At 41.6% G+C, this 27,295-nt stretch overlaps 1 protein-coding gene across 9 annotated transcripts in view; it reads right to left on the bottom strand.

Annotated features, from left to right (window-relative positions):
• The window catches only part of PRUNE2 (prune homolog 2 with BCH domain), a 447,750-nt gene that overhangs the window by 308,942 nt on the left and 111,513 nt on the right, over window positions 1-27,295 (bottom strand). For all 9 annotated transcript variants that reach the window (XM_033927022.1, XM_033927014.1, XM_033927006.1 and 6 more), the window contains 2 exons: window positions 22,894-23,046; window positions 20,780-20,874 (listed from right to left, as the gene is read on the bottom strand). In XM_033927022.1, the coding sequence (XP_033782913.1) occupies window positions 20,780-20,874; window positions 22,894-23,046 (248 nt within the window). The remainder of the gene's footprint in view (window positions 1-20,779; window positions 20,875-22,893; window positions 23,047-27,295) is intronic.

Genomic DNA, 27,295 nt, shown 5'->3' on the forward strand with positions numbered 1-27,295 from the left:
ATCTCACCCGGGTACAAATCTAGGTTGGGTTTGTTGGACACGGCCCAATGTGAAAGATGTCAGAATGGGGATAAGTCCTTTTTCCATGACTTTTGGAGCTGTCCAGGGATACAGGCCTGCAAAATAATGTACACTGTGCTCGCAGATTGGAAGCTTTACAAATTTTGAAGAAGTCTAGACGCGTTTGAAACAGCGCAAGTAACGGGTATTAGTTCATAAGAAGTTCTTAGTTTAGTTGCCAACTGTCACTGGTGTTAGTTGCAGGTGCATTCACAACCTTTTCTTGCTTTCAAAGTCTCAAAGCCTCAAAGTTGCTTAATGACTAGTCCATTAGTACACTCATCTATTAAAATATATATTAAAATCTATTAGTACACTCATCTATTAAAATATAAGTACGTTTTATATATTTTGAATGCGTTTAATTCTATTCTTGGATCTGAGCTTAGACATTTTGACGCACTCACCTAACAGCATCCCTCTCTGATACAAGATGGGAGGCACATGCTTTGGCAATAACAGCAATTTTAAATATATAGCTGAAGACCAGTTACAAAAGGGAGATGCTAGAAGAGAAGCAAATAATATTGCAGATAAGATGCAAGAGCTAGAATTTGTTTTTATGTTGAATTTTTGGAATGAGATTTTGCAGAATTTTCACAGAGTAAATAAAGTTCTACAAAATGAGGATGTGAAGTTAAGAACATGTGCAGATCTGTATGTATCATTAGCTGACCAACTGTATAATTTGCGAGATGAATTTGAAAAAATATGAAAAGGATGCAAAGGAAATGTTACCAGATGTTGATTACAACTCGCAAATGTATCAGAAATAAGCTACCCAATGATGGAGATACACCAGAAGTATATCTGAATGCCAAAGATAAATTTCGTATCAGCACCTTTTGCACAATTCTTGACAAACTTGCAACTGAGATTAAAAAAGAGGAGAGATATGCAAAGAAATAGCAGAGACATTTTCTTTTCTAAGTGATGTGCCATATAATGTCACTTCATCATCTACTAACGTTGAAAGGTATTCTCAGTGCTGTAAAAAGCTGACTGATGCTTACCCAGAGGACTTCAACAGTAATTTCTAGGCTGAACTTCAGCAGTTTCATTTATATGTGCACCATAAGTTCAGTGCAACAGAAAATATAATAACAAGATTCAGTCACGCTGAACTTTATAAAATAATTTTAGAAGACAATATTGAGTGTGCCTTTCCAATTAGCAAAGGGGCAGATCACTGGTACCATGGCAGAGGCTTTCACAATTGTGCTTCCAAAGCCAAATAAGGATCCCATGCTGGTAACAAATTACAGGCCAATCTCTTTAATTAATATTGATGGTAAATTATTAGCTAAGCTTTTGGCTTTGAGATTGGCAAAAGCTCTCCCTTATATTATTGGTATGCACCAGATGGGTTTTGTCACTCAGTAATAACACAAGATTGGCTCTTCATATGTTTACTTTGATGAAATCAATGGAAGTCCTGGCCTTCTCTGTGTCACGGCACAGTTTTGAAGAATTTAAGTGTTTTGTGCTGGAGCATGTCCCTACTACTGAGCGCAGGGGTAATGTGAAACGACTTTTATACCAGCATGAGCAACGCTGGATTCTTTGTTTGGACACTTTGTGGCCCAAAGGTCTTAATAAAAGGGTTGAATGGGTTGCATTTTTTTGATTGAGAGTAGGAGGCGGGTTTTGGACATCAGCTCTTCTGGTCTTCCTGTATTGGTGCCTGTTGACCCCGGAAGTGCTCCCAGAAGTATAATTTTTTGGCTTCTTAAGCAACGGCCATTCTAGTGCTGAAGTGCACGGAATAAGAACAGAGTTTTAAACTGCATTATATTCCCTGACGCAACCTCGTGTGAGGCGAAACAAGGACTTGTTGAAATTTAAAAGAGGACATGGTTTGTGAAAGGTTCATCTAGTGAGCGCCACCAATATTTTCTCTGGCCAGACGTTTTCATCTATGGCGTGTTCTCGACCATGTTTCCAAAGCTAAGTAAACTTTTTTGTTTTTTCTTTTCCTGTGCACAGTGATGGGTTTTTTCACCCTTTGATAAATTAATTTCAGTGGTGGTAGAGTTTTTTGGCTATGATAAGAAATGAAGCAGTATTGAATGTTTATCAAGTTTTGATTGTGGACTGCTGTTAATTTGAATTTTGAGGCTTTTTCTCCACCTTTTATGTGAAATGCTTATCGGGAGTGTTTAGCCCACCTCTGGCGAGTAATATATATAATTTCTGAATTTTTTGATTTAGTTATTACTCTGGCTTTTTTCTTGCATTGAGCTGGCGTTAGTTCTAGCCACATAGCACGGGTTTAACGCGCACTAAAATCCTGCGTGCACTAAAAACGCTATCGCAGCTTAGTAAAAGGAGCCCTAAATGTCAATCTTTATGGTTAAATTCAAAAATTATGGTGAGGAATTCCAAAATTTTATGGAAACAGTGGCTACAGGCTGGAATACAAACTTTGGATGATGTAATTTTTCGGAGCAAGTTGGCTTCCTTGCTTCGGTTGCAGCAGTCATTTGGCTTATCTAAGACTCAATCTTTTAAATGGTTGCAATTGAGGCAAGCAATTCAGAAAGGGATCCCTGAATGGAGTACTTATACAAGCCAAAAGAGCCTCCCCTTTTTGTGCTTTCAAGTGGATTTTCATGGACATCAGGCGTTTAAATGGTACAAGTTCTTATCTGAGTATATGCCTAAAAAATCTAAAACAAATCTCTGTGATATTTGGAGTATGGAAATTCAATATGTCATCCCGGTGTCTCAGTGGTCCAGAATATGGAATTGTAGAGTGAAATGCACAGCCTCTGCTGCAATGAGGCAGACTCTGTACTTTTTGCTATACAGAGTGTTCTGGACTCCAGTAAGGTTAGAAAAAGTAGATACAAATCGCTCAAATAAATGCTGGTATTGTCAGCTTGAGCCAGACACATTAAATCATTTGTTATTTCATTGTCTGTTAATTAAGGCCTTTTGGAAATCCATATGGGTCAAAATTACTTCAATTCTTGGTGTTCCTATTCCATTATCATATGGGACCATTTTATTTGGAACTTCAATTATGCCTGAGAGTCCACTTGATATTCACAAAGATAAGCTTCTCTTGGTAATGTCTGGAGTTGGGTTGCAGTTAATCACAAGAAACTGGAAAAATTGGGATCGTCTAAACTTCACATTCTGGTGGGAGTCACTGTGTTTGTATTATCGGTATGAACGAATGTTAGCGGAGCAAAATGGTCAGTTCCGGGCATTTAATGACATCTGGAGCCCATTGAATATGTTTGTTAAAAACCGTGGCAGTATATGATGGTTACTTTTATTTTATTCAGATTATTTATTGTATTATTAATATTCTTTATACACATCCAGGCGGGGTAAGGTGGGTTGAGTGGGAGGAAGTATGGGTTGTTTTAATTTGATGTAGTATAAAGTGCTGTTTGTTTGATGTTATTATGATATTTTCTTGCACTTTGTATAAGTTATTATATAAAATCAAAAGAAATTATAAATCTGAGTGTGCCTTTCCAAATGTAGACATTGCATTTTGTATATTTTTAACATTGATGGTCATAAACTGCTCAGCTAAGCATTCATTTTCTTGGTTGAAATATATTAAAAATCCCCTCAGAACAACTATGCAACAAGGCAGGCTGGATGCCTTGTCTCTATTATGTATAGAAGCAGATGTGTTCCGTAAGATTGACTATAAAGATTTGATCAAAGAATTTGCAAGAAAATAAAAGTAGGAGAAAATTATTAAGCCACAAATAAAATGGAAGCATACAGAAATAAATATTATTTTCCTTCTTACTGTAAGTTTTGTTTAATTTTGAATTTTCGATAAATAAAATTTTATTTTATGGTTTATTATTGATTTAATATTTTGAATTACAAGTGTAAGGGGCCACCAAAATTAGCTAGTGCTTAGGGCATCTACGGGTCTTAATCTGGCCCAGGCAGTAACCATTATCTCTTTCTCTGAGAGAGATCCCACGTGCCTATCCCAGGCCCACTTTAATTCAGACACAGTCTCTGTCTCCACTACCTCTTCCAGAAGACTGTTCCATGCATCTACCACCCTTTCTGTAAAAAAGTATTTCCTTAGATTACTCCGGAGCCCTCTCATTGCAGAGCTTCCTTTCAAATGAGAGACTCAACTCGTGTGCATTAGATCTATTTGCATACAATGGAATAGATCTCATGCAAATTCATTGGGGAAAACCTGACTGGATTGCAGCCCTCGAGGGCCAACTTTGGACAACCCTGCTTGTAGTCCATCCTTTTTAAGGTGGAACCGTCTTTTGTTTATTTGGATTTATTTAATTATCTATTAGGCTCAGGTATCCTGCTTTACTAAGAGGTTTTATACCTCCAAATGCTGATGGCAGCCCTTTTCCTAATTACATTACATTGCATTACATTACATTGTGCTTGTTAACCACGTAACCAAAAGTTCAACACGGTTGACAAAAGACTATTAACGAAAACATAGTACAAAATGAGTTAATTAGTCAAATACTTAGCTGTGTTCTAAAATGTTTATAAGAATTGGCTGTGAACGTATTATGGCTATACAACAGGGACATTAGAAAAAGTTTCTGAAGATTTGGGAGCCATTGACAAAATTTTGCAAAGAGTGATTGTTGATTTTGCTCTTTGGTCATACATGTCCAGGGTGGGTTGGAACATATTTTTAATTTCTTAATTTGAGTTTACTTTTTGAATATAATTATGGGGGGGGGGTGATATATCTATTTGTCATAGATTACAATTTTAATTGTATTTAAGTGCTTTTATAGTGTAATATGATTGTATTATATGTTGCGCTTACTTATGGCTTCAAAATGAATAAAGATATTTTTAAAAAAAAGAATTGGCTGTGAGCAATAACACTCGGAATTCTTTATCGTGAGAGGCTGCTTGGTACGCTAGTGTATGATCAAGACATTTTTTTTACTTCTACGGCCTTGGACAGGAGGAAAGTTAAACAAAGGATCTTCTGATATTTTCACTGTCACAATACCTTAAGTACTTTCCCCTTTGAAAACTGTTCACAGGTGCAGAGGAGCCTCAGACGTTGCACTTGTTCTTGCCGTGGGCAGATTTTTGTTTTGTAGGGCTACTGGAATCTTGCCAATAAAGGTGTCTGCAGAGATTTCCAGGGCATCTAATGTAAGCCGTGTGATTTTTATCTTATGCCTGACATCAGCATTTGCTAGGCAGAGCGATATACAGCTCAGATTTTCTAGCTTCTTCTAGGAGGAAGGAGTAGCTGATGGCTTAATGCTGTAAACCAGTGGTCTCAAACTCGAACCCTTAGTGGGGCCACATTTTGGATTGGCTGGCCTCCGGAATGTCCTCCCCGACGTTAGAATTGACGTCGAGTGGCGAGAATTGGTTGGCTCCAAGCTGGGGGAAGATAAACAGGGAGAGTTAAGACCTCGGCGCGGCCTGTTCCCCAATTGCGATGGTTTGGGGGAGGGCAGTTGGAAGGGAAGTAGATTGGAGACCCCCTGCTTTAGTCAAGGACAGATTGCGGGCCGCAAAATAGTCCCTGGGGGGGGGGCCGCATGCGGCCCATGGGCCGCGTGTTTGAGACCGCTGCTGTAATCCGAGGGAGGGAGAAGTTTTAGGAGGTCATTATCCCTGTGTATAAAACCATTTTGTCTTTGACTTTTTCACCTCCTCAACCTCTGATGTTACATGCGAGAGGAAAGCCCTTTGGACCTAAAGCCCTAGCCACGGAAACTCAGAAATACTAAAACACAGTAAAATAACTTTATACAAATTACAAATTAAAGGGTCAGAATTTCGCAGCCACTATCAATGCTCAACATGTCCGACCCCAGCTTTAACATAAGTCTTCAGTCACTTCAGTTAAGTTCTTAACATTAGAAAACAGATCGAACACTCTTCTTTGCATCAGATCATATCCTTATCTCTCCCCTCCCCCCTTCAACACTGCCCACCTTTCTTTACTTTTTCCCCCTCCCCCTTCCAAGATCCCTGCCCCCTCCCTCTCATATAATATGCTCTGTTCCCCCCTCTCATAAATTCAATTGTACTCTCTTACAGTACATACCGTATGTGCTCTGTATTAGTCCAAAGCAACAAACCAAAACAAGGGGAAAAAAACCCAGGGTCCAACTATCTGCAGTGAAAAACAGTCCAGAACAAACAAACCAAAAACTGCAGACTTTGTACACGATGCAGGCAGACTTTATTATGACAAGTAAATCTTTGATTAAAAACCTTTTACCAGGTAAGGGACCCAACACGGTCCGTGTTTCGGACTAACCTTCGTCAGGGGTCCACTTTTGATAAAAGGTAAAATTATCAAGAGAAAAAAGCCTTGGACAAATAGCGATGAGTGACACGCTGAAAAGACCGCCAGAGTGTATTAGTCCTCCTTCACTTAAATTGTCAATGTAAACTAGTTTGACCCTTCGATTGCCTTGTTACGTTCTTCTTTTTTCAATTGCACTGTATGTAACTCATCTATTAGCCCTCCTTCACTTAAATTGTCAATGTAAACTAGTTTGACCCTTCGATTGCCTTGTTATGTTCTTCTTTTTTCACTGTATGTAACTCATCTATTTGTTGTGAACCGCCTAGAACTCCCTGGGTATGGCGGTATACAAAAATAAAATTATTATTATTATTATTATTAACAGCCTTGCTGATTGGTCCCAGATTAGGGTTACCAGATTTTACTTTAGTAAAATCCAGACCCCCTTGGCCCTCCCAGTTTCACCCATCCCCGCCCAGTTCCGTTCCGAGTCCTGCCCTAGCCCCGCTGCTTGCTCAATGCCCTCCTGCCCGATGCAATTTTAAGGAAGCTTTTCAAAACCCGGACAAAGTACCTGGTTTTGGAAAGCCGCCTGGAGCCCCGGACATGTCCTCGAAAAGGAGGGGAAATCCGGACTTCTGGTAACCCTATCTCAGATCATCTGCAGTGCTTTCTTGATTTCGGCAATTGTTTCTAGTTTTGGGCAGAGTTTGTAATAGCTCTCCAACATTACTGCCTATACAAAAGTCATTTTCGAAGCACTTGGACTTTCCAAGTTCCATAGGTTACCCCTTTAACAAAGCCGGCTAACAGCTAACATTCAGTGGGAGATAGCCAGTTCTCTCTGCTGAATATTCACTAACCAGCTATGTCATGAAAATTCAAGCTGAGTTTCGTGGGCAATTCAGATCGCATAAATAACTGCCCTATATTTGCCTCTTATTAATTTAACCAGCCAGCAGACATATCTGGTCCTATAATCTTGAAAAGAGGAGACTGAGAGAAGACATGATCGAAACATTCAAGATAATGAAGGGAATAGACTTAGTAGATAAAGACAGGTTGTTCACCCTCTCCAAGGTAGAGAGAACAAGAGGGCACTCTCTAAAGTTAAAAGGGGATAGATTCCGTACAAACGTAAGGAAGTTCTTCTTCACCCAGAGAGTGGTAGAAAACAAACGCTCTTCTGGGGGCTGTTATAGGGGAAAACACCCTCCAGGGATTCAAGACAAAGTTAGACAAGTTCCTGCTGAACCAGAATCTACGCAGGTAAGGTTAGTCTCAGTTAGGGCACTGGTCTTTGACCTAAGGGCCGCCGTATGAGCGGACTGCTGGGCGCGATGGACCACTGGTCTGACCCAGCAGCGGCAATTCTTATGTACTTAACATGATAAATTAGAAGTTGTCAATAAGGGTATAATAAAATGCCCAGATTGATTTTTTTTAAAAAAATTTTGTAAGAAATTCAGCTTCCTGTAATTTATCTCGCCTTTGCAGCTGTTTCTCTGCTTTTCTTATTGCTTTACTAATATACAGTGTATGGTTGACTAATTTTTAATGAAGGCACTTGACATTGTTTTGAAAAGCGATCGTCTTACAGTACATTCATTTGCTGTTTTAAGCTGCAAACAATAAATAATCAGCAGCTATGAATAAACATATAACGTAGTTATCAGCCCCACCATTATCCTCCTCATTCTATAACAGGTCACCTTAATTTAAGCACCTTTCATCCACTTAAATTGGTACGCCGTCAGTAGCGCGAAGGACTTTGATGCGCTGACGATCCCGCCCTGACATTTGCGTGCAGTACATATGCACGCTGCCCTATTTCTTTAGTTTGTGGCCGAAATTGTAAGTGGAGTGTGTGTGTGTGTGTGTGTGGGGGGGGTGTTTGTGGCAATGGTGTGTGTCGGCATCCCCCTCATTGTAGGGGGGTTCCCCCCACACACATCCCCTCAGAGCGGAAAATTGAAAGTTTGGAGTTCGGGCGAGGACATCGGGACTTGTAAGTATATTGGGGGGATTCCCCCCACACTCCCTTTCAAGGGGGATAAAGGGTACGATAGGTAATATTAAACCACAAATTTCAAGAAAGGGTATAACCATGGTCCAGGTCCCTTATAACCACCCTCCTCAAATGTGATTTTTTTTTTAAAAACTTCATCCAGAAAATCAAAAGCAAACACCCAATAGACTGAGTGATACAATTGTCAACTAGTGAAGAGTGAAGACCTTATTAAGCACCTTGGAGACAAAAAAAAGTGGATCCATAATTTGATACCAGGATATTTATAAGCATTTATTTTGACAGAGAAGTGCACACAATGACATGGGAAAACTTAATTGAAGCTGATTTATTTATGTAGCTTACGTTCCCAATAAAATGTAATGCTTTATTTTTAAATACAATTAAAAGATAATGTATAAATATATACATACTGCAAATGTAATACAGATAACATATTCATTTAAGCCCATTTATACACATTAGTAACACACCATGTGGCAGAAAGAGTAGGACTACAAGAAGACCCCTTGGCGATTTATTTTATATTAAATCCCTAATGGCCTCTGCCTAGCTTTGCAAAAATATGCACAATAGTCCAGACTATGCAGCCATTGAAATGAATGGTTATTTATTTGCTAAACGAGAGCCCTATGTTTAATGTTCCTTAGACATAAGGTAGCTTGGAAAAGTCGCATTCCTACAGTTCCATACATCATTTATTTTACATCCCCTAACTTCTCACAACAGGCATCAGAAAAATATCTCCTTCACAACAGCCCTGCAAGTTACTAAGAACTGTGCTGTCAATACAATTCCATTATCAAAACATTAACATGGTAACATTTCTTTCCCAGAAACAACATCATTTGCAAACTTGAGATCCTTGTAAAGAGTAAGGCAAAATAAATAATAAATACAGTATATCTGCTCGCAGAGGCCTCGTTTCAGTGGAATGTATTAATTTTATTTATTACATTTATAGTCCGCTTATTTTCCAAGTTGATTCCCAATGTATGCATATACAATATCAAATTGAAGAAAATAGCCTCAAAAGGCAATACAAAGCCAGGATCAATCTACAAATAGGCACGTCCAAATAAATATGTCTTAACCAGTTTCTTGAACTGCCCTACCATACTACACAAATGTAAATTTCCTGGTAACTTATTCCACAAGGAAGGGCCAGCTGTCAAAAAGGCCGTCACCCTAATATCAACATAATGTGTTCCAACTGCTCTCTCATTTGATAACTGCATACTGTTCTCCAGTGGCATACCTAGCATATGTGACACCCGGGGCCCATCATTTTTTTACACCCCCCCCCCCATCTATATCAAAAATATGATTTTTAGTAACAATCCACATATCGCACAACAAGAGTGTACCTAGGAAAAGGCAGCATCTTAAACACTACAGTGAGCACTAGAACACCAACACATACAGTGTAAAACTAAACAAGCCAGATCCCGCACAGTCAATTGATCCTGCAGTCAATGCCAATGTTCTTTTCATACACACAGAACAGAGATATACCCTCACTCAATATGGAATAATCACAAATTAAAAATAGAAATATGTAGACAAAAGTTAAACTGAACCACCAAGAAACCAGACTCTGCATACAATGCAACACCACAGAAACAGTAACACATGTCCTCTAATACTGTGCAAAATATAAAGACAGTAGATGTAAATTTGAAAAAACTGATACATAACAATCAACACTTTACAAATTAACAAATAAAAATAAAACAAATAATGAGAAATAAGAAAATACCATTTTATTGGACTAATCCATTTTTCAATTAGCTTTCAGAGGCCAAATCTTTCTTCAGAACAGTACTGTTATGGTATCCTGTCCTGACCTGAGGAAAAGGGTTTAGTCCAAAAAATTGCCTTATTTCCATTTCCTATTTATAAAATTTTATCAATACAGTTACAATACTACTTGATTCTAAGTAAAGCAACAAAAAAATCTTTCTACCTTTTGTCGTTTCTGCTTTAAACATCTTCTCTTTGCTCTCTTCTTTCTATACAGCATTTGTCCTCTCTCCATTCCATGCAACATCTGCCCTCTCTTTGCCCCTTCCACCCAGCTTGTGCCCTCTCTCTCTGTCGTTCTACCCCTTCCATCTACTGTCTACCCTCTCTCTGCTCTTTGCATCCACTGTCCACCCTCTCTCTGCCCCTTGCATCCACTGTCCATCCTCTCTCTGTTCCATATGGCATCGTCCCTCTTTCTATGTCCCTTCAATAAACTGTATATCCTGTGCCCTTTCTCTCCTTTGTACATGATTCATTTTGGCTTCACCCCCTCCCCTATGCTCTGGCATGTCTCTCTTCTCCTTTCCTTCCTTCCTTCCCACTCCACCCCATGGTCTGACATCTCTATCTCCTTCCCTTCTCTCCCCCATTCCCTGGCATCTCCCTCTGGCACCTCCTCTCTTTTCTTTCCCTCTGGTCTGGCATTTTGTCTCCTTTAGTTTCCCTTCCTTCCCCCCATGCCCTGGCATCTCTCTTCTCTCCTTCCGTCTCCCCCTCCCACTCCATTATCTAGCATCTCTTCTCCTTCCTTTCTCCCTTCCTTCCACCTAGTCTGGCATCTGCCTCCTCCCCCTCCCCCTGACATCTCCCCCCCCCCCCCATGATCTGGTAGCTCCTTTCCTTTCCTTTACTTCCAAGGTCTTAGCATCTCTTTCCTCTCCCTTCCCTGGTGTTCCTTCTCCCCTCTCTCTCCCCATCTCTCTTCCCCCTCCCCCCCCCCTTGTGTGCAGCAACAGCATCTCTCTTCCCCCCTCCCCCCTCCTTGGGTGCAGCAGCATTTCTCTTCCCATCGGTGGAGTCGCAAGCTTCCCTCCATCGCTGACCTCTTGCTGCTCTTCCTTGCTTCGGGCCTTCCTTGTTGCCGAGTCCTGCCTTCGCGGAAACAGAAAGTAGGCAGGACATGACAGCCAGGAAGGCCCGAAGCAAGGAAGAGCAGCAAGACAAGTTTTAACTTCCCTCTGTCGCTGACCTGTCTCCTAGTGAGCTCATGCTCCGGAGTTCGAACGTGTGCATGCCGACTTCTCTTCTCCTCCCTCACCCCCGGAACATAACTTCCAGTTTCAGAGGGAAGAGAAGGGAAGCTGGCACGCACACCTTAAAGCCCCGAAGCATGAGTTCGCTATGGGCTAAGGTGGGAAATCGCCAAGCCGGTGAGAGGCGGGGGTTGTTTTTTTTTAAAAATGTTGAGCAGCGGCAGGATTCGTGATAGATGGCAGCCGGGCAATGATCTAAATTAGCCGGGCGCAGCACCCGGCTAAAAGGCCCTAGGGCAGTGGTAGGCAAACTCATTAGTCAAAAGTGCCAAAATCAGCAGTATGATTAAGATTTTATTTTTGAGCCATACCCCGTGCCCCGCTTGCACTACAATGGTACGTCAACCCAACTGACACCCCGCACATCCACACATAGTCAAAATCAATTCGTGGCAGAGCCTAGAGAATGACAGGCGGAAAAAATTTGTCTCCGTCCTCTTCCAGTCAGCTCGGTCCCCATCCCCGCAAACCACCTGATTCCATCCACACAAGCCTTGAATTGTTTTATATTGAACTTATTATATTAAAGTATAAAAAGAAACAATATTATGTACAATTGTCAATTTATAAATCAGCGTCTTCTCCCCACTCTCTTTTCCCAATTTCCCTTCAGTGTCCTCAGCCCACTCTCTCTCCACTTTCCTTCAGCGCACGCACATAAAAACAAGCAAGTAATTTTATATCATTTTCATTCTATTCATTCATAGAAATTAAAGTCTAAATAATGCTAGTCACATAACAACACATGATTTTACAAAAATAATTTCCTGCACAGTCAAGCCTGCAAGGATTACTAGATGTCTTTCAGCAGCTTCCCTACCTCCCTCCCCCTTACCTTCGTGGCCAAGTCAAAATGATCTACCAACAATAAAATTTTAAAAACACAAAGCACACTATACGCAGAGAAAATGTTAATTATCATTTATATTCCGCAGGTTTTCAAAGAGGTCAAGGCAGATGACTTTATGCAATGTCACCTCAGTAACAACTATACAAAAATAGACAAATATACCCCCTCCCTTTTTACTAAACCGTGATAGCGGTTTTTAGTGCCGGGAGCTGCGCTGAATGCCCCATGCTGCTCTCGACTCTCATAGGCTCCCTGTGCTAAAAACCGTTATTGCGGTTTAATAAAAGGGGGCCATAGTGCAAAATAAAGACAGCATATATAAATTCTCAAAACGGACACATTTTGCTCACTAAATTGAAAATAAAATCATTTTTCCTACCTTTGTTTGGTAATTTCATCAGTCTCTGGTTGCACTTTATTCTTCTGACTGTGCATACAATATTTCTTCCCTTATTTCAGCCTCCTGTATGCTTCCTCTTCTCCAGACCTCATTCCCTCCCCAAACTTTTTCTTTGTTTCACCCTGCCCCCTTCTTTCTTTCTCTCTCCATGTCCCCTTTCTTTCTGTATGTCTGTCTTTCTCTCTATCTCCGTGCCCCACTTCTTTCTTTCTTTCTTTCTTTCACCCTGCCCCCTTCTTTCTTTCTCTCTCCATGCCCCCTTTCATTCTGTATGTCTGTCTTTCTCTCTCTCTCCGTGCCCCATTTCTTTCTTTGTTTCACCTTGCCCCCTTCTTTCTTTATGTCTGTCTTTCTCTCTCTCTCTATGCCCCATTTCTTTATTTCTTTGTTTCATCCTGCCCCCTTCTTTCTTTCTCTCTCCATGTCCCCTTTCTTTCTGTATGTCTTTTTCTCTGTGCCCCATTTATTTCTTTCTTTCACCCTGCCCCCTTCTTTCTTTCTCTATGTCTGTCTGTCTTTCTCTCTCTTTCTCTCCGTGCCCCATTTTTTTCTTTTTCTTTGTTTCACCCTGCCCCCTTTCTTTCTTTCTTTCTCCCTGCCCTCCCCTCCCCCATGCCACTGCTATTGGGAAAATGCTGCCACCGCCGCTGGGGAATAGGCTGCCACTGCCGCAATCGGGAACAGGCCGGCGCCGAGTTCGCCCTGCTTCTCTTCCCCATGGGGCCGACCAAATCTCGCCGCCCAACATCAATTCTAACGTCGGAGAGGACATTCCGGGCCAGCCAGGCAGCGATTGGCTGGCCCAGAACGTCCTCTCCAACGTCTGAATTTTTTTTTTTTAATAATTCTTTATTCATTTTATAACTTACATCAAGTACATCAACATTGGTATTAACATTTTAACATAGATATATCACTTGAAATTCTACAATTAATCTTATCAAATTAAATTTATCCCCTTCCCTCCCATCCTTTTGTATTTCATAAAAACATTTTCCAATAATAAATACCCCCTCTCCCTGCCCAATTTCCAGAATTGACGTTGGGCGCGAGAGTCAGTCGGCCCCGCAAGGAAGAGCAGGGAGAACTCGGCGCCGGCCTGTTCCCGATGGCAGCGGTGGCACTCAAGTGGCTAAAGAGCCGCAGTTTGCCGGCCTAGGGAGAACACTGGAGGGTGACCAGCTGTGCACCCCCTTGGGGCGTGCAACCAGGGCAGACCGCCCCCCGCCCTCCCCCTTGGTACGCCACTGTTGTTCTCAGACCTTATGCATCTGCTCGGTTGATAAGGCAGAATCACCTGGGACAATTGCTCTGGTATTTGTTTATACACTATTCATGGCATGGGGGCATTAGCAAGCAAAAATGTTTGCAGCCTCACTTTGGAAAGAGAGACCCGAAGGTCCATAGCAGGACAATAAAATCTGCCTTCCTTGCAATAATAGGAGGAACATTCTGGGTCCCTGCTCCAGACTTGTGTTGCTCGATAGTGATGAGGAGATGGAAACCTCCAGAAATAGGTGCCCTTCAAAATTGGAGAGAAATATATAAAAATGAATGTAGAGATATGCTCAGTGCCTTCCTTCCTTAAAGGCAGCCAATAGATGTAGATAAAGAAGGAGTGGGTTTCCCAGCCAAGGCTCCATGTCCTCAACTTCAAAAAACCATGAAGGATGAGGAAGAGAAGAGTAAAGCATAGAGTGAGATTATATAAAACGCAGCAGCAAGATTAATAATGGGATTGTCTAAATATGATCACATTTCACCACATCTCCAAAATTTATATTGGCTATCAGTCGCCTTCAGAGTACAGTATAAAGCAGTAATGATTTGTCATCAATTCTTGTATGGAATCATTCCAGAACTGTTTAAAAATAATATATTTAGTTATACACCAAAAAGATCATTGTGTTCTGAGAATCTAGCTTTTCTGAAGACGACTGTGAATCCAAGGCTTGTTGAAACTGGTAAAATGACTTTTTGTTGTGCAGGAGTTAAGGGGCTCATAATTGAAAGAGAAAAACGTCCAAAAACTGGCCTAAGTCGGCACTTGGACGAACATTTCCCAAATACATCCAAGCGCCGATAATAAAAACGGGTTTTGGACATACTTCTAAACGACCTAGGCCTTCATAGTGCCACTGAACGACCAAAGCTAAATTGGGCGTTTCGGGAGGAGTGTCAAGAGCGGGAGTTGGGCGGAACATAGGCCGGCTTAGACTTAGTCGTACAGCATGTATAACCGAAAGTTATACAGCCCAGGATCGACGGAACAAAAACCCACCTGAAGTCACCAGATAAGCACTGCAAACACATAAAACAGACCCCCACACACTACCCCAGTGATCACCGACCCCCCCCCCCCATAAAAATATTAATCACACCTTTAAATTTCACCCTTCCTGGCATAGGAAAGCCTAGTCGTCCAGCACACAGGTGGCTTAAGTCATCTTGGGGGTGGGTTAGGGACCCATGGAGAGGAGGACCTATGCCCATAAGCCCCTGTAATCACCGCATTGATACTTAAACATGTGCACTCCCCTATACACCCCCCAAACCCTTTTGTACTGGCATATAACATAGTAACATAGTAGATGATGGCAGATAAAGACCCGAATGGTCCATCCAGTCTGCCTAACCTGATTCAATATGTTTTTTAATTTTTTCTACTTGGCTATTTCTGGGCAAGAATCCAAAGCTCTGCCCGGTACTGTGCTTGGTTTGCTACTACCGAAATCTCCGTTAAAACCTACTCCAGCCCATCTACACCCTCCCAGCCATTGAAGCCCTCCCCAGCCCATCCTCCACCAAACGGCCATATACAGACACAGACCGTGCAAGTCTGCCCAGTACTGCCCTTAGTTCAATTTTAATATTATTTTCTGATTCTAGATCCTCTGTGTTCATCCCATGCTTAGGGTGGTAAATAAGTGGGTCTAGGGGATTCTGGAGGTGGTTTGGGAGGCTCACCATGACCTATAAGGGAGCTGTAATGAGGAGAAGACATGGCACCCTTTTTGTGAAGTTCACAGCAGGGCCATGTAAGGTACCCCACTATTTAGGTGGCATGTCTGGGTGTTCAGTTCATCACTTTGTAGACCCCTCTCACGTCCAACAGGGCTTGTTCTAGGTATTTTGGACTTGGACGAAAAGTTGAACGAAAATGTGGTATAAAGATGGACGCTTTAGCAACTTGGATGATCAGATTGGCAGGATGTATAGTTAGATGATTTTCGAAAGGAAAAAAATTTTGGATGTATTTTGGACGTATCTAGGCTGTTTTTACTTTGGATAACTTGTGACTTAGACGAAAACGGACTTAGACGTCCCTTTCGATTGTGCTCCTCCACGTCAGATACCAAATTGCCTTGAAAAGGGCATGTTTAGAAAACTGCTTAAGACGCAGTTATTTGTAGATGCCTTTTTCTAGCCAACAATTTTCCTCTCTGGCAGAGTTGATGAACTATTCATGATCTATATTATGCAAACTATGGTATTATTTTGTAGTCAAGATTTCTGAGGATTGTTTGTATGTTTATTTTTTTATGTTTCTGTTTTAAAATTATGTATGTAAATTATGTAAACTGTTTAGTTTTAAACGGTATAGAAATTTTTTAATATGTATGATATGGGATATACAAGTTCGTGGACCCCAGTTCGCTTGCAAACAATAGTTCTATATCTAATATATGCTGGCATTGTCATCTTGATATAGGGACTTTGGATCATCTGTTATTCTATTGTCCTTTGATACTTAATTTTTGGAAGTCGATATGGGGTCAAATTAATGTTGTACTTGAGTCATCAATCCCATTAACTTATGAAGTCATAATATGTGGAACACTATTACATGTTAAACCTCCTATGGATCGTTATAAATGCCGGCTTTTCTTAATTATGATGGGAATAGCCATGCAGATGATAACACACAATTGGAAGAACTATGATCGACTTAACTTTCCTTTCTGGTGGGCAAACCTATGCTCCAGCTACAAATATGAAAAAATGAATGCTGAAATCTTGGGGTATAGTAATATATTTAACTTGGTGTGGGGCCCATTGGCATCTTTTATTGCTTCTATATAGTTGTCATTTCTCTAATTCTTGTCTGATTTCCTTATACATCCTGGGTGGGAATGTATTACTACTTTAAATAAGAGTGGGTTATTGGAAGAATAACTGTATTTATATTATTGATTAAGTAAAGGGGGTGGGAGGAAAAGATTACTTTCAAATATTTGTAAGTTCAAAGTGCTTTTCTTGATTTGTTATACGTTGAGATTCATATGTATTGCACTGTTACTACTTGAAAATCTATAAAGATTTATAAATTTTTTTAAATAAATCAATTAAAAAGGGAAGTGAGGCGTCCAAGGTTTAAGCCAAAACCTCAGCTTAATCACAAGAGTGCAGAGTGGCAGAACCAAGAAACATAGTAGTGGAGCCATTACGTGAAAGTCCATGCAGATGAGAGGATGTGAGAAGAGGTACAACTAAAGACCTGTGAGTATTCTTCTTGCCCTAATCTAGAGGGGTCATGGCTATTTTGGACTGAGAGGAGAGCTACATCACCAGTAGGAAGAAAGGACAACACATAAAGGAGAGAGAAGGAACAGGAGAGGTAGCCAGGGTCTACCTTAGGCCCTATATACCTGAGTACTTCAAAAGACTGATATGAAGCAAGGACTAGGGCTACTCAAAGTCCCTATTAAGTAAGAGGCACTTGAAAGCTGTAGAGAGACCAAGGAGGGTGCAGCAGTTGTTCAAAGGAGGATAAAAGAGGAGAGATGCAGGAAAGTATAAAGTGATAACACACAACAAAGAAACCAGAACTGTGAGCAAGTTTGAATTCTCTGTCATCACTTTAGCTTATTCTTGTGGAAGGTATATTTTATTGTTTTTCTTGCCCACCAAAAACCCACTGTACTGCCATATAGATTACATCTGCAGCCATAAGAGCTATTGAGGTAGTAGACAAGTGGGTATGGTAGGTTTTGGGAGTGTTTTGAAGGGCTCAGCATATAATGTACTGGGGCTATGGTGAGATACGTACCTGTCACCCTTAATGTGAAGTTCACAGTAGTGCCCCCTAAGATGTCCCACTGATCTGCTGGCATGTCTGTGTGGCCAGTCCATTAAAAATGCTGGCCCCTCCTACATGCAAATGGATTGTTTTGAACATTTTTAATTTGAACTTTTATTCGATAATGGCAAAAAAATAGACATCCAGTAGGACATAATGAAGGGCATTTTCAAAACATACTTCTAAGTCTGATTTGGACATATGGCGCTAGATGGTCAAAGTCTGCAATAAGAAAATGCCTATTTTCAAAAGGAAAACCACCATGTGTCTACATATATATATTTTTTTAAATCCTCTATCTGGACATCCAGGCCATTGAGACGCACAGACCGCCAGAACATCTATCTTTATACCACATTTTTGCAAAAATTTTGTCCAAGTCCCAAATGCTCAAAACAAGACCATATGGATATGGGAGGGGCCAGTCCTGTAATAGACTGGCCACCCAGACATGGCAACAGAGCAGTGGGGCACCTTACAGGGCACTACTGTGACCTTCACATAAAGGGTGTCAGATAAACATCTCATCAGAACTTCCATATAGGTTATGATCAGCCCCCCCCCAACCCACTATACCCACCTGTCTACTACCCAAATAGCCCTTATGGCTGCAGGTGGCACCTATATGGCAGTAGAGTAGGGTGTTTTTTTTGGGGGGGAGGGTTGGTGACCTCACATTTTCCACCATAAATGTAGTGGTTAGAGTGGCTTATAGGTCTTGCTACTCCTCTCTATGGTTTACTAGTCCACCCACCAGGCTACTTAAGACACCTGTGTGCAGCTCTACTAGTCTTTCCTATACCAGGTGCTGATGTTCTGGAGACAGATATGTACATTTCTATTCAGATCTTTGTGGGCGAGGGGGGTCCATGAGCACTGGAGGAGTGTGGGGGTGTCTTACCTTGATCCATGCAGTGGTCATCTTGTCAGTTTGGACACCTTTGTGGCACTTAGACTTTTCTAAAACAGGTCTAGTTCCAAATGTATAAGTTCTGTCCAGGATGTCTTGCAAAATATTTGATTATTGCTACAAGATGTCCATGTCTAACCTGCCCTTGAGACTGCCCAAAGCCTTCCCATAATACGCCTCCACCATGCCCATCTCGTGCTTTGAACATACAGAGGCTGGAACACCTTGCTAGACATACAGAAAGACTGTTTTGATTTTTGGCACTTGGACATCCTGGCGATTAGGACGTCCAAGTGCCGGTTTAGGAAGGTTTTTGGACGTCTGGATGTTTTGATTATGCCTCTCAATGTCTAGCTGGGCCATTTGTTTTTTTTAAAAAAGATAAAACATCTTATAGGTTAAAAAATGGACATTTTCTCCACCCAATGTTTGGAAGATCAGGGTGAAAACACACTGAGATGAGTATACCTCTGTTTCAAATGAAGCATGTGGAACTAAGACATAACTGAGGTCAGGATGCACAACGCTCTGACAACACGGTAAAAAATACCGTGTTGGGAACGATTTACTCTTACAGGGCTATGTTCACATAAATAGAATACAAATCATATGCATGCTATTTGTGTAGAGTGGCCCCGTAAAAGAGGGAAGGAACTGTCTCTGGTGTTTGCTCAGGAAACAAAGCAGTAGATATAGCTACTCCCCTCCCCATCCCTCTATTTTGTGTCCTGCCACCGCTGCTCTCCCTCCAGTGGGCTCATCTGATCGCGGTTCTGGAGCTGTGATCAGCTGAGCCAACAAGGAAATCCCTGATCAGTTGAGCCGGCAGGACGCCCTGAAGCCACCGATTAGCAGCTTTGGGTCTTCCCCTGCCACTCAGCTGTTTAGACCTCCAAAGCAGTGATCGGCTGAGCTAGCAGGGGAATTCCCAATCAGCTGAGCTGGCAGGACTTCCTGAAGTCGCCGATAGGTGCTTTGGGACTACCCCTGCTGGCTCTGCTGGCATGTCTGTGTGGCAAGTCCATTAAAAATGATGGCCCCTCCCACATGCAAATGGCTTGTTTTAGACTTTTTTTTTTTTTTTTTAATGGCAAAATAATTAGATGTCCAGCTGGACAAAACATCTAGCTGGCTCATTTTCGATAAAAAAGAGACATCTTATAGGTTTAAAAATGGACATTTTTTCCACCTGATTTTTGGACGTTTTTCTCAGAATGTCCAAAGTCAGACTTAAGCCCTCTTTTACTAAGGTGCGGTAACCGATTAGCGCATACTAAACGCTAATGCGTGCATGTTAATCTATGGATGCATTGGCTTTTAGCGTGCACTAATTCGATTAGAGCATGCTAATTGGTTAGTAAAAGAGGAGGTAAGATGTCCTATTGAAAATACCCCAGAGCAACGCAGATCATTCAGTGTGCCGGCTGGAGCTAAAAACCTCTTGCGCGGTTTTGTAAAAGGGGAGATAATAATTTAAATCACCTACTACAAAAGCATTGAGTAATTTCCCGTTCATGGAATGATCAAGTATTGACCCTGATAAAACAAATTTGTTTCAGTTTAAGAAACATTTCTCTATAACAAAAGAAATATGTGTGTGATAACATAAGTCATGATCAATAGTAGCACCTAATATTTTTATGGATGAAACTATATGAATTTTCACATTTGGTACCATCAGAGGAAGTGAACGTAATACGCCCAACCATTTTAAAAAAAACACTCACTGCTTAGTTTCAAGATTGACCTGTGAGCAATCATTAGCCCTGGTTGATAAATATGGAATTACAGTCACAGTGAAAACACACTACACCAAAATGCACTACCCGGTCTTTGAAAATATGACAAGACATCTTAGCCCTTTAAAACACTGGACTGAAACACTTAACTTCTAATGCTTTAAAACATGTTGATAAATTCTCTTCATGTGAAAAATTATTCCTAAGCATTGCTATGCAAATCGCAATGCAAATGGCTTTTATGGTACAGTAAAAAAAGGTTGTATGATTTCTTGGTGGGGAAGAAGTGAGAACAGGAAGAAATGAAAGTACCTGGGGATCATTGCCGAGGAATAAATTGTCCCTTACAATACTATTATTCAGCCGCTGCATCATTCCCTCTGGATATTTTTCACTTACCTCAAGAGACACATAAACAGTGCTAATTGCCACTTTTATTTCTCCATCCGACAGTTCTCTCACATCCTTCAGCATAGCCTCTTCAATGCTTAAGCCTGAATAAGGTAAGTAAATTTGAATTCCATTTGAATTTAATTCAATCTTCTATTTATATTTCACTTTCACCAGAAAACAAGTTCCAGGTGGATTACAATCATTAGTAAAATTTGCATACGAGGGGCTGCTGAAAAGTTCTCAGCCCAACCAACAAAGTTGGGGCAGTCTCCATCGAAGGCTCTTCACTTATTCGTTCCGTAGGAAATATACGAAATGAAAAAAGTGGAAAATCATTGGACTAAGGGGCAATATCTCTAAACGGCGTCCCAACTGTAGGCAGCGGTAGGCGTCTAACCAGCCAATCGGGATGCACTTTTTAAAAAAATCTCCAGAGGCAGGCCACCTACATTGGAGGCACATCCAGGAGCCTAGGGAGGCACGCAAGGCCACCTAAAGTTAGGCGTGGGCGTGGTTTGGCCCAGAAGTAACCTTAGGCGGACCTAGATGGCTGTTCGCGTCTCCCTAGGCCAGCGGGAGATGCGTGCAATGTAGGCCAGCAAAATGCTAGCCTACATTGTAAGTAGACGCGGCCGCTGAGCTTATTGCAGCAAGGGATAAGTTTAGCAGCCACAGCCACCCATCCCCCCTGACTGGCACCTCCCCTAATGATCACGGCAGAAGGGATGCCCAGTTCCTCCTGCCGGCAACCACCCTAACAATCGTGGCAGGATGGATGCCTAGTCCCTCCTGCCCTGCACCTCCTCTAATGATCGTGGCAGGAGGGATGCCCAATACCTCCTGGCAAAACCTCCCCACCCCCCTGCTGGACTGCCCAGCCCACCCCTGGACTCTACCCCCATCCGCCCATAGCAGGGGCCTTAGGCGCCTGGTCCAACCGGAAAGTTAGGTTGGCCCATGTGCCTATGGCCCCTTCTACAAGCGGGGCCTTAGGCACCTGGGCCGATCACCCCCCCTTGCTTTCCAGTGTCCAGTTAACTTTCATCAGCTGTCCAAGCTAAAAGGGAGGATCCATGCCCTCATCCTCCAATCCTGCCTATGGTGCCACAATCTTAAATTTGACCCTGTTTAATGTTATCAAAGCATTTTTGTCATATAGGAAATCATAATTCAGGATTCAAATCGTTAATACCACTACAGTGTTCCCCCGCAAATTTGCGGTTCGCAGATTCACTAATTCGGGGTATTCTCCGACCGCCTCTTCCTGTACTAAAGTCGGGCTACACCAATCAGGAGCTGCATGTCAAAGCAGTTCCTGATTGGTGTAGCCTCACTTTAGTAACAGGAAGAGGCAGTCGGAGCATACTGCAAGTGATTTTCTTCACTCGCCGGTGCTCCAGCTGCCCTCTCCTGCCTTTTGACAGGTGAAAAACCACATTTGCAGTTTTTTGAAATTCGCGTGGGTTCCTGGAACGGAACCCCCGCAAATATTAGGGGAGTACTGTACTACCATCGCTATCAAACAGATGAGGTATGATTGTAGTAGGTGCAGAAGAATTATAAAGAAATGTGATGTCCTTGGAGTTCAAGTACGGGTATCACTTTATCAATAAATGAAAAAAAAGAGGTGGTAAAATCATTTGACAATATACAACAAATAACACAATCATAATTATATAGTAATTTCAGAAAAAAAGGCAAGAAGAATGCATAAGAAAAATAATGTAAGAAATAGAAGGCCACATATTCCAGCATAAAACATCAACTATGTATTTAGATGGTAGTTCCAAAATGGCCCCCCATTGACAGATTGGTTATGACAGGAAGTATATGAAGGTAGCACTCACAGCCTCATGGTTAAAGAAGTGTAAGTACTTTTTAAGTGTATCATCTACATTTCAAACAATGATCATAACAGAAAATCAGTTCTATGGGTAGAAGATCTCTGTAATTTCTGAGCTGATATGTGGGGAAGAATTAAAAGAGAAGTAAATACGATTCATGGTTCAAAATGTATTATTTCCGTCTGACTAAAGTGGTTCTGAAGTCAGTCCTGGTTCTGACCCGAATTAAAGCAAGTGAGTAAGAGAAAGAAGGAATATAAGGAATGTAGACTTTACCTTGCGCATGAAACTTGGTTTCTTCTAGGTCACTGATAATGTCTTCTCGAGGAGGCAGCTCCGGAAACTTCTCCTCAAGAGCTGTAAGGATTTCATCCTCCTGTTCTGTAACTCTCTCATGTTCAGTGGCCATACATTTAAAAAGAATACTGCCTGCAAATTTGTAAAATAACATTAATGAACCTAGACTGAAAGACTAGCAAATAAAAAAGTGCTTTCTAGCAAATTCCAAAAATCCAAACACTCAAAGACCAAGTAGCTCCCTCAAATGAATCCTGGATGATATAAAGTCATTGTAAAGGCAATTATAATCTAAATACTCTCATTTATGTTACATTAGGATGCTAATATTCTATAATAGAATGGAACATAGGCACCTTGGTTGTGTTATGGAATAGGCTCTCTTCATATAAGTCTCAGGGGCCTATATGGAGATGCCCAATTATAAATTAGCCCCCTAAAAAGGTAATATTATGATTGTCTGCATTTATGAAGAATATGTGCAGATTGCCCCCTGTGCACATTTCAGCACACTTTCAAAACAAAAGCATGCACGTGCTTCCATTTTGAAATTATCCTAGGGAATATATGCACTTACATTTTACACCTGCTCTTTATCATGCATAAAATATGTGGCTTAATTTATGCATATGGGTGCATATTTTCAAAAGTATACACATAATCACAAATTCCTCCCCACCCCATCCTTGCTACTACGAATCTCTCCACTTAGTCCAGGTTAGGGCTACCATATGGCCCCAGAAAAAGGAGGATGGATTGAGACATCTGGGTTTTACTTCCATTGCTTTCAGTCAAAGTAAAATCCAGCTTTTTCTGAAGCCATATGGTAACCCTAGTCCAGGTAAAAATACAGGCATACCGACATATGGATTTTTAGCTTTACAGTGTGTGACTATTGAGCTGTCAATTCTATAGAACTCTGCACATGAAACACTGCTCTGCTGGCAGAAATGTCTTTGAAAATTGCCCTCTCTAACAGTATATACTTCCCTGGTATCTAGGGACAGGGCTATAATAGTCTCCTTTCTGCTTCTGCCCTATCATCTCTAGATTTCAAAATGATGGCTCTGATCTCTAGTGGTAGTCTCACACTACTACCACTAGGGGTCAGCCTTCTGTTCAAAATGATGGCATTGAATACTAGCAGCATCTGAAATCAAGAAAGCACAGAGGATCTGAGAGGGAGAGGAAGGGACTGTAAAACTTTGTAGTTGGCATAGACTGACAGATTGGATGGGCGGTATAGTCTTTGCCATTATTTTCTCTGTTTCTACATCCTTTCATTTTGAAAGTGATCACATGATGGTAGGCTGATTCCTGGAGTTACTATCAACGAGAACACTAATATACTTAATTTTTAACATATTAATAGCCTTAACACATGGGTGTTGAAAATACCCATAACTAAATCCTACTAAAACCGTATTCTCTCTAATAATTGCCTGAGTGATTATTAGAAACCAGGTCTCCTGAAGTCTATGGTGGGCAATTAATGGAGGTATTATTTCTTTCCTCCGGCTCAGCTCCCTGTGGTGACCATTTCTCTTTGCTCTCCTTCCCCCTCCCCACTCCCCACCACGTGATTCTGTAATCCATCCTACCTCCTGCAGTAACTGGCCTTGCATTGCATTCTCCACCTACCCATCGGATCTTTCTTCTTACCTCACCTTGAGGTTAAGGTGCTGGGCTGGTGTGAGGTCTTGAGTATCTGCATGCTCAGGGCCCCAAGCATGTGTGCATGCTCAAAACCGTAAGCATATGCAGATCTTCAAACCCTGCACTGACCCAGCACACAACCTCAAGATCAGGTAAGAACACAGATCTGGGGGAGATAGAGGGGGGAAGTTAGAAATGCCAAGGGATAGGGGTGGCGATTTTTGGGAGAATTTTGGTTTGGATTTACAACCAAATTTTATGCTATTTTGGGGTCCTTGAAACAGGGGGTGGGCAATTATTGGAGGTGGGCGATTATTAGAGAGAATTTGGTATATAGACCCATTTCTGCGTTTTGCTAGGCACATAAAAATAGATCTACACATGGCTTTCAAATGTTTTTACTCAAGAAAACTGAGTCTCTTGACCACTTTGAAGTTTACTAGGTGTAAATCCCCTAAAGTAACTGTATTTATTAAATTGAGATCAGGAAAAAGGGATTATTTTATAGTTTATACAATTCACAAAGCCTTTTTTGTGTTACAAGAGTAAGGCCATGCATTGCTGTGTGCATTAACTTCAGGTTGAAGCACAATGTGTTATTTGAGAACAGTTATTAGAATAACACCTAGTTAGTGGCCTATCTAGTATATTTGACACCTGGGGGGTCAATCATTTTTAGTACCCCCCTCCTCTATATAAAAAAATTATTTTTAGTAATAATCCATGAGTCACACAACAAAGGGTGCACCTAGGAAAAGACAGCATCTTAAACACTGCAGTGAGCACTAGAACATCAATACACCCATTGTAAAACTAAACAAGCCAGATTAGTATAGATCAATCCTGCACAGTCAGTGCTAACAGAAAACCATGTCCTTTTCATACACACAGAAAAGAGATACACCCTTGCCCAGTATAGAATGAGTAATCACAAACTAAAAATAGAAATATGTAGACAAGTTAGACTGAACTGCCAAGAAGTCAGACTTCACATACGAGGGGGTCCTGAAAAGTTCTCAGCCCAACCAAGAAGAGAATGACGTGGTTATGGTTCAATCAATGATCTGAAACAATGTCAAAAAACATAACATTTTGTTTCTGCAAATTGGCACTTAACAAAATAAGATAACACTCTTTTCAGCTACAGTGGCAAAATAAGGCTCAGAATTTAGGAAGTTGGTTGATTGGGTTGAGAATTTTTCAGCATCCTCCTTGTACAATGAATCACCATAGTGTCACATGTCCCCTAATACTGTGCAAAATATAAAGATAGCAAATGTAAATTTGAAAATCTGACCAATAACAATCACCACTTTACATATTAACAAACAGAAATAAAACAAATAATAGAAAATAAGAAAATACCATTTTATTAGCTCTCAGAGGCCAAAACCTCCTTCTTCAGGTCAGTACAGTATACTGCTGTTACAATATTCTGTCCTGACCTGAAAATTAATTACAAGATGTATTATAATTAGTCCAAGAAAATTATTATTTTATTTCCATTTTCTATTTATAAACATTTATCAATATAGCCACTATACTACTTTATTCTAAAGCAAGAAAAAAAATCTATCTTTTGTCATTTCAGCTTTAATTGTCTCCTCTTCATTCTCTTCTTTCCATGCAGTGTCAGCCTCTCCCTTCCATACAGCATCTGCCCTCTCTCTCTGCCCCTTCTATCTACTGTCTGCCCTCTTTCTTTGCCCCTTCCATCCAGCCTCTGCCCTCTTTCTCGTCCCCTTCCATCCACTGCCCGCTCTCTCTCTCACTCTCTCTCTGCACCTTTCATTCACTGTCTACCCTCTCTCTCTCTCTTCCATCCACTGTCCACCCTTTCCCCTTCCATATGGCATCCTCCCACTTTCTATCTTGTACCTCTTCTCTCCTTGTACATGATTTATTTCAGCTTTACCCCTCTCCATTTTTCTCTCTGTGTCTCCACCCTCTTCCCCATGCTCTGTCATCTCTCTCTTCCCTTTCCTTCCTTTCTTCCCACCCCACTCCATGGTCTGGAATATCTGTCTCCTTCCCTCCTCCCCCATGCCCTGGCATCTCTCCCTCCCCCTCCATGCTCTGATATCTATCCCTCCCCCTCCATGCTCTAGCATATCCTCTCCTTTATTTCCCTCCCTCTCACCTTTCCGCCTGGTCTGGAATCTCTGTTTCCTTTCCTTGTCTCCCCATTTTCTGGCAACTCTTTCCTCTCCTTCTCTTTCCCTCCCCCTCCATGCTGTAGCATCTCCTCTCCTTTTCTCTTCCTCCCTCCCTCCCTGCCCTCCGGTCTGGCATCTCTGTCTCCTTTCCTTCCCCTCCTTCCCCCCATGCCCTGTCCTTCCCCCCCCCCCCATGATCTATCCCTCCCCCTCCATGGTCTAGCATCTCCTATCCTTTCCTCCTTCTCCATGGTCTGATATCTCTCTTTCCTCTCCTCTCCCTTCCCTGGCCTTCCTTATCCCTCCATTGCTCCCTTCCTCCCCCTCCACCCAATTGGGTGCAGCATTTCTCTCTCCCTCCCCTCCCTCTCTTCCTCTTTGTCACCCTCCATCAGCAGTGTAGTGTTTACAACTAGCTCTTCTTATCAGCATCGAGCCTTCCTCTCTGCCGGGTCCTGCCTACACAAAGGCAGGACCCGGCAAAGAGGAAAGTCTGACCCCCAGTAGAGCAGCGAGTTGTAAACACTGGCACTGCCGGTCCCCCTTATGGGCTGCTTCCAGGTGGAACC

Source organism: Geotrypetes seraphini, chromosome 1 (assembly GCF_902459505.1).
Source record: "Geotrypetes seraphini chromosome 1, aGeoSer1.1, whole genome shotgun sequence".
Taxonomy (NCBI): Eukaryota; Metazoa; Chordata; class Amphibia; order Gymnophiona; family Dermophiidae; genus Geotrypetes; species Geotrypetes seraphini.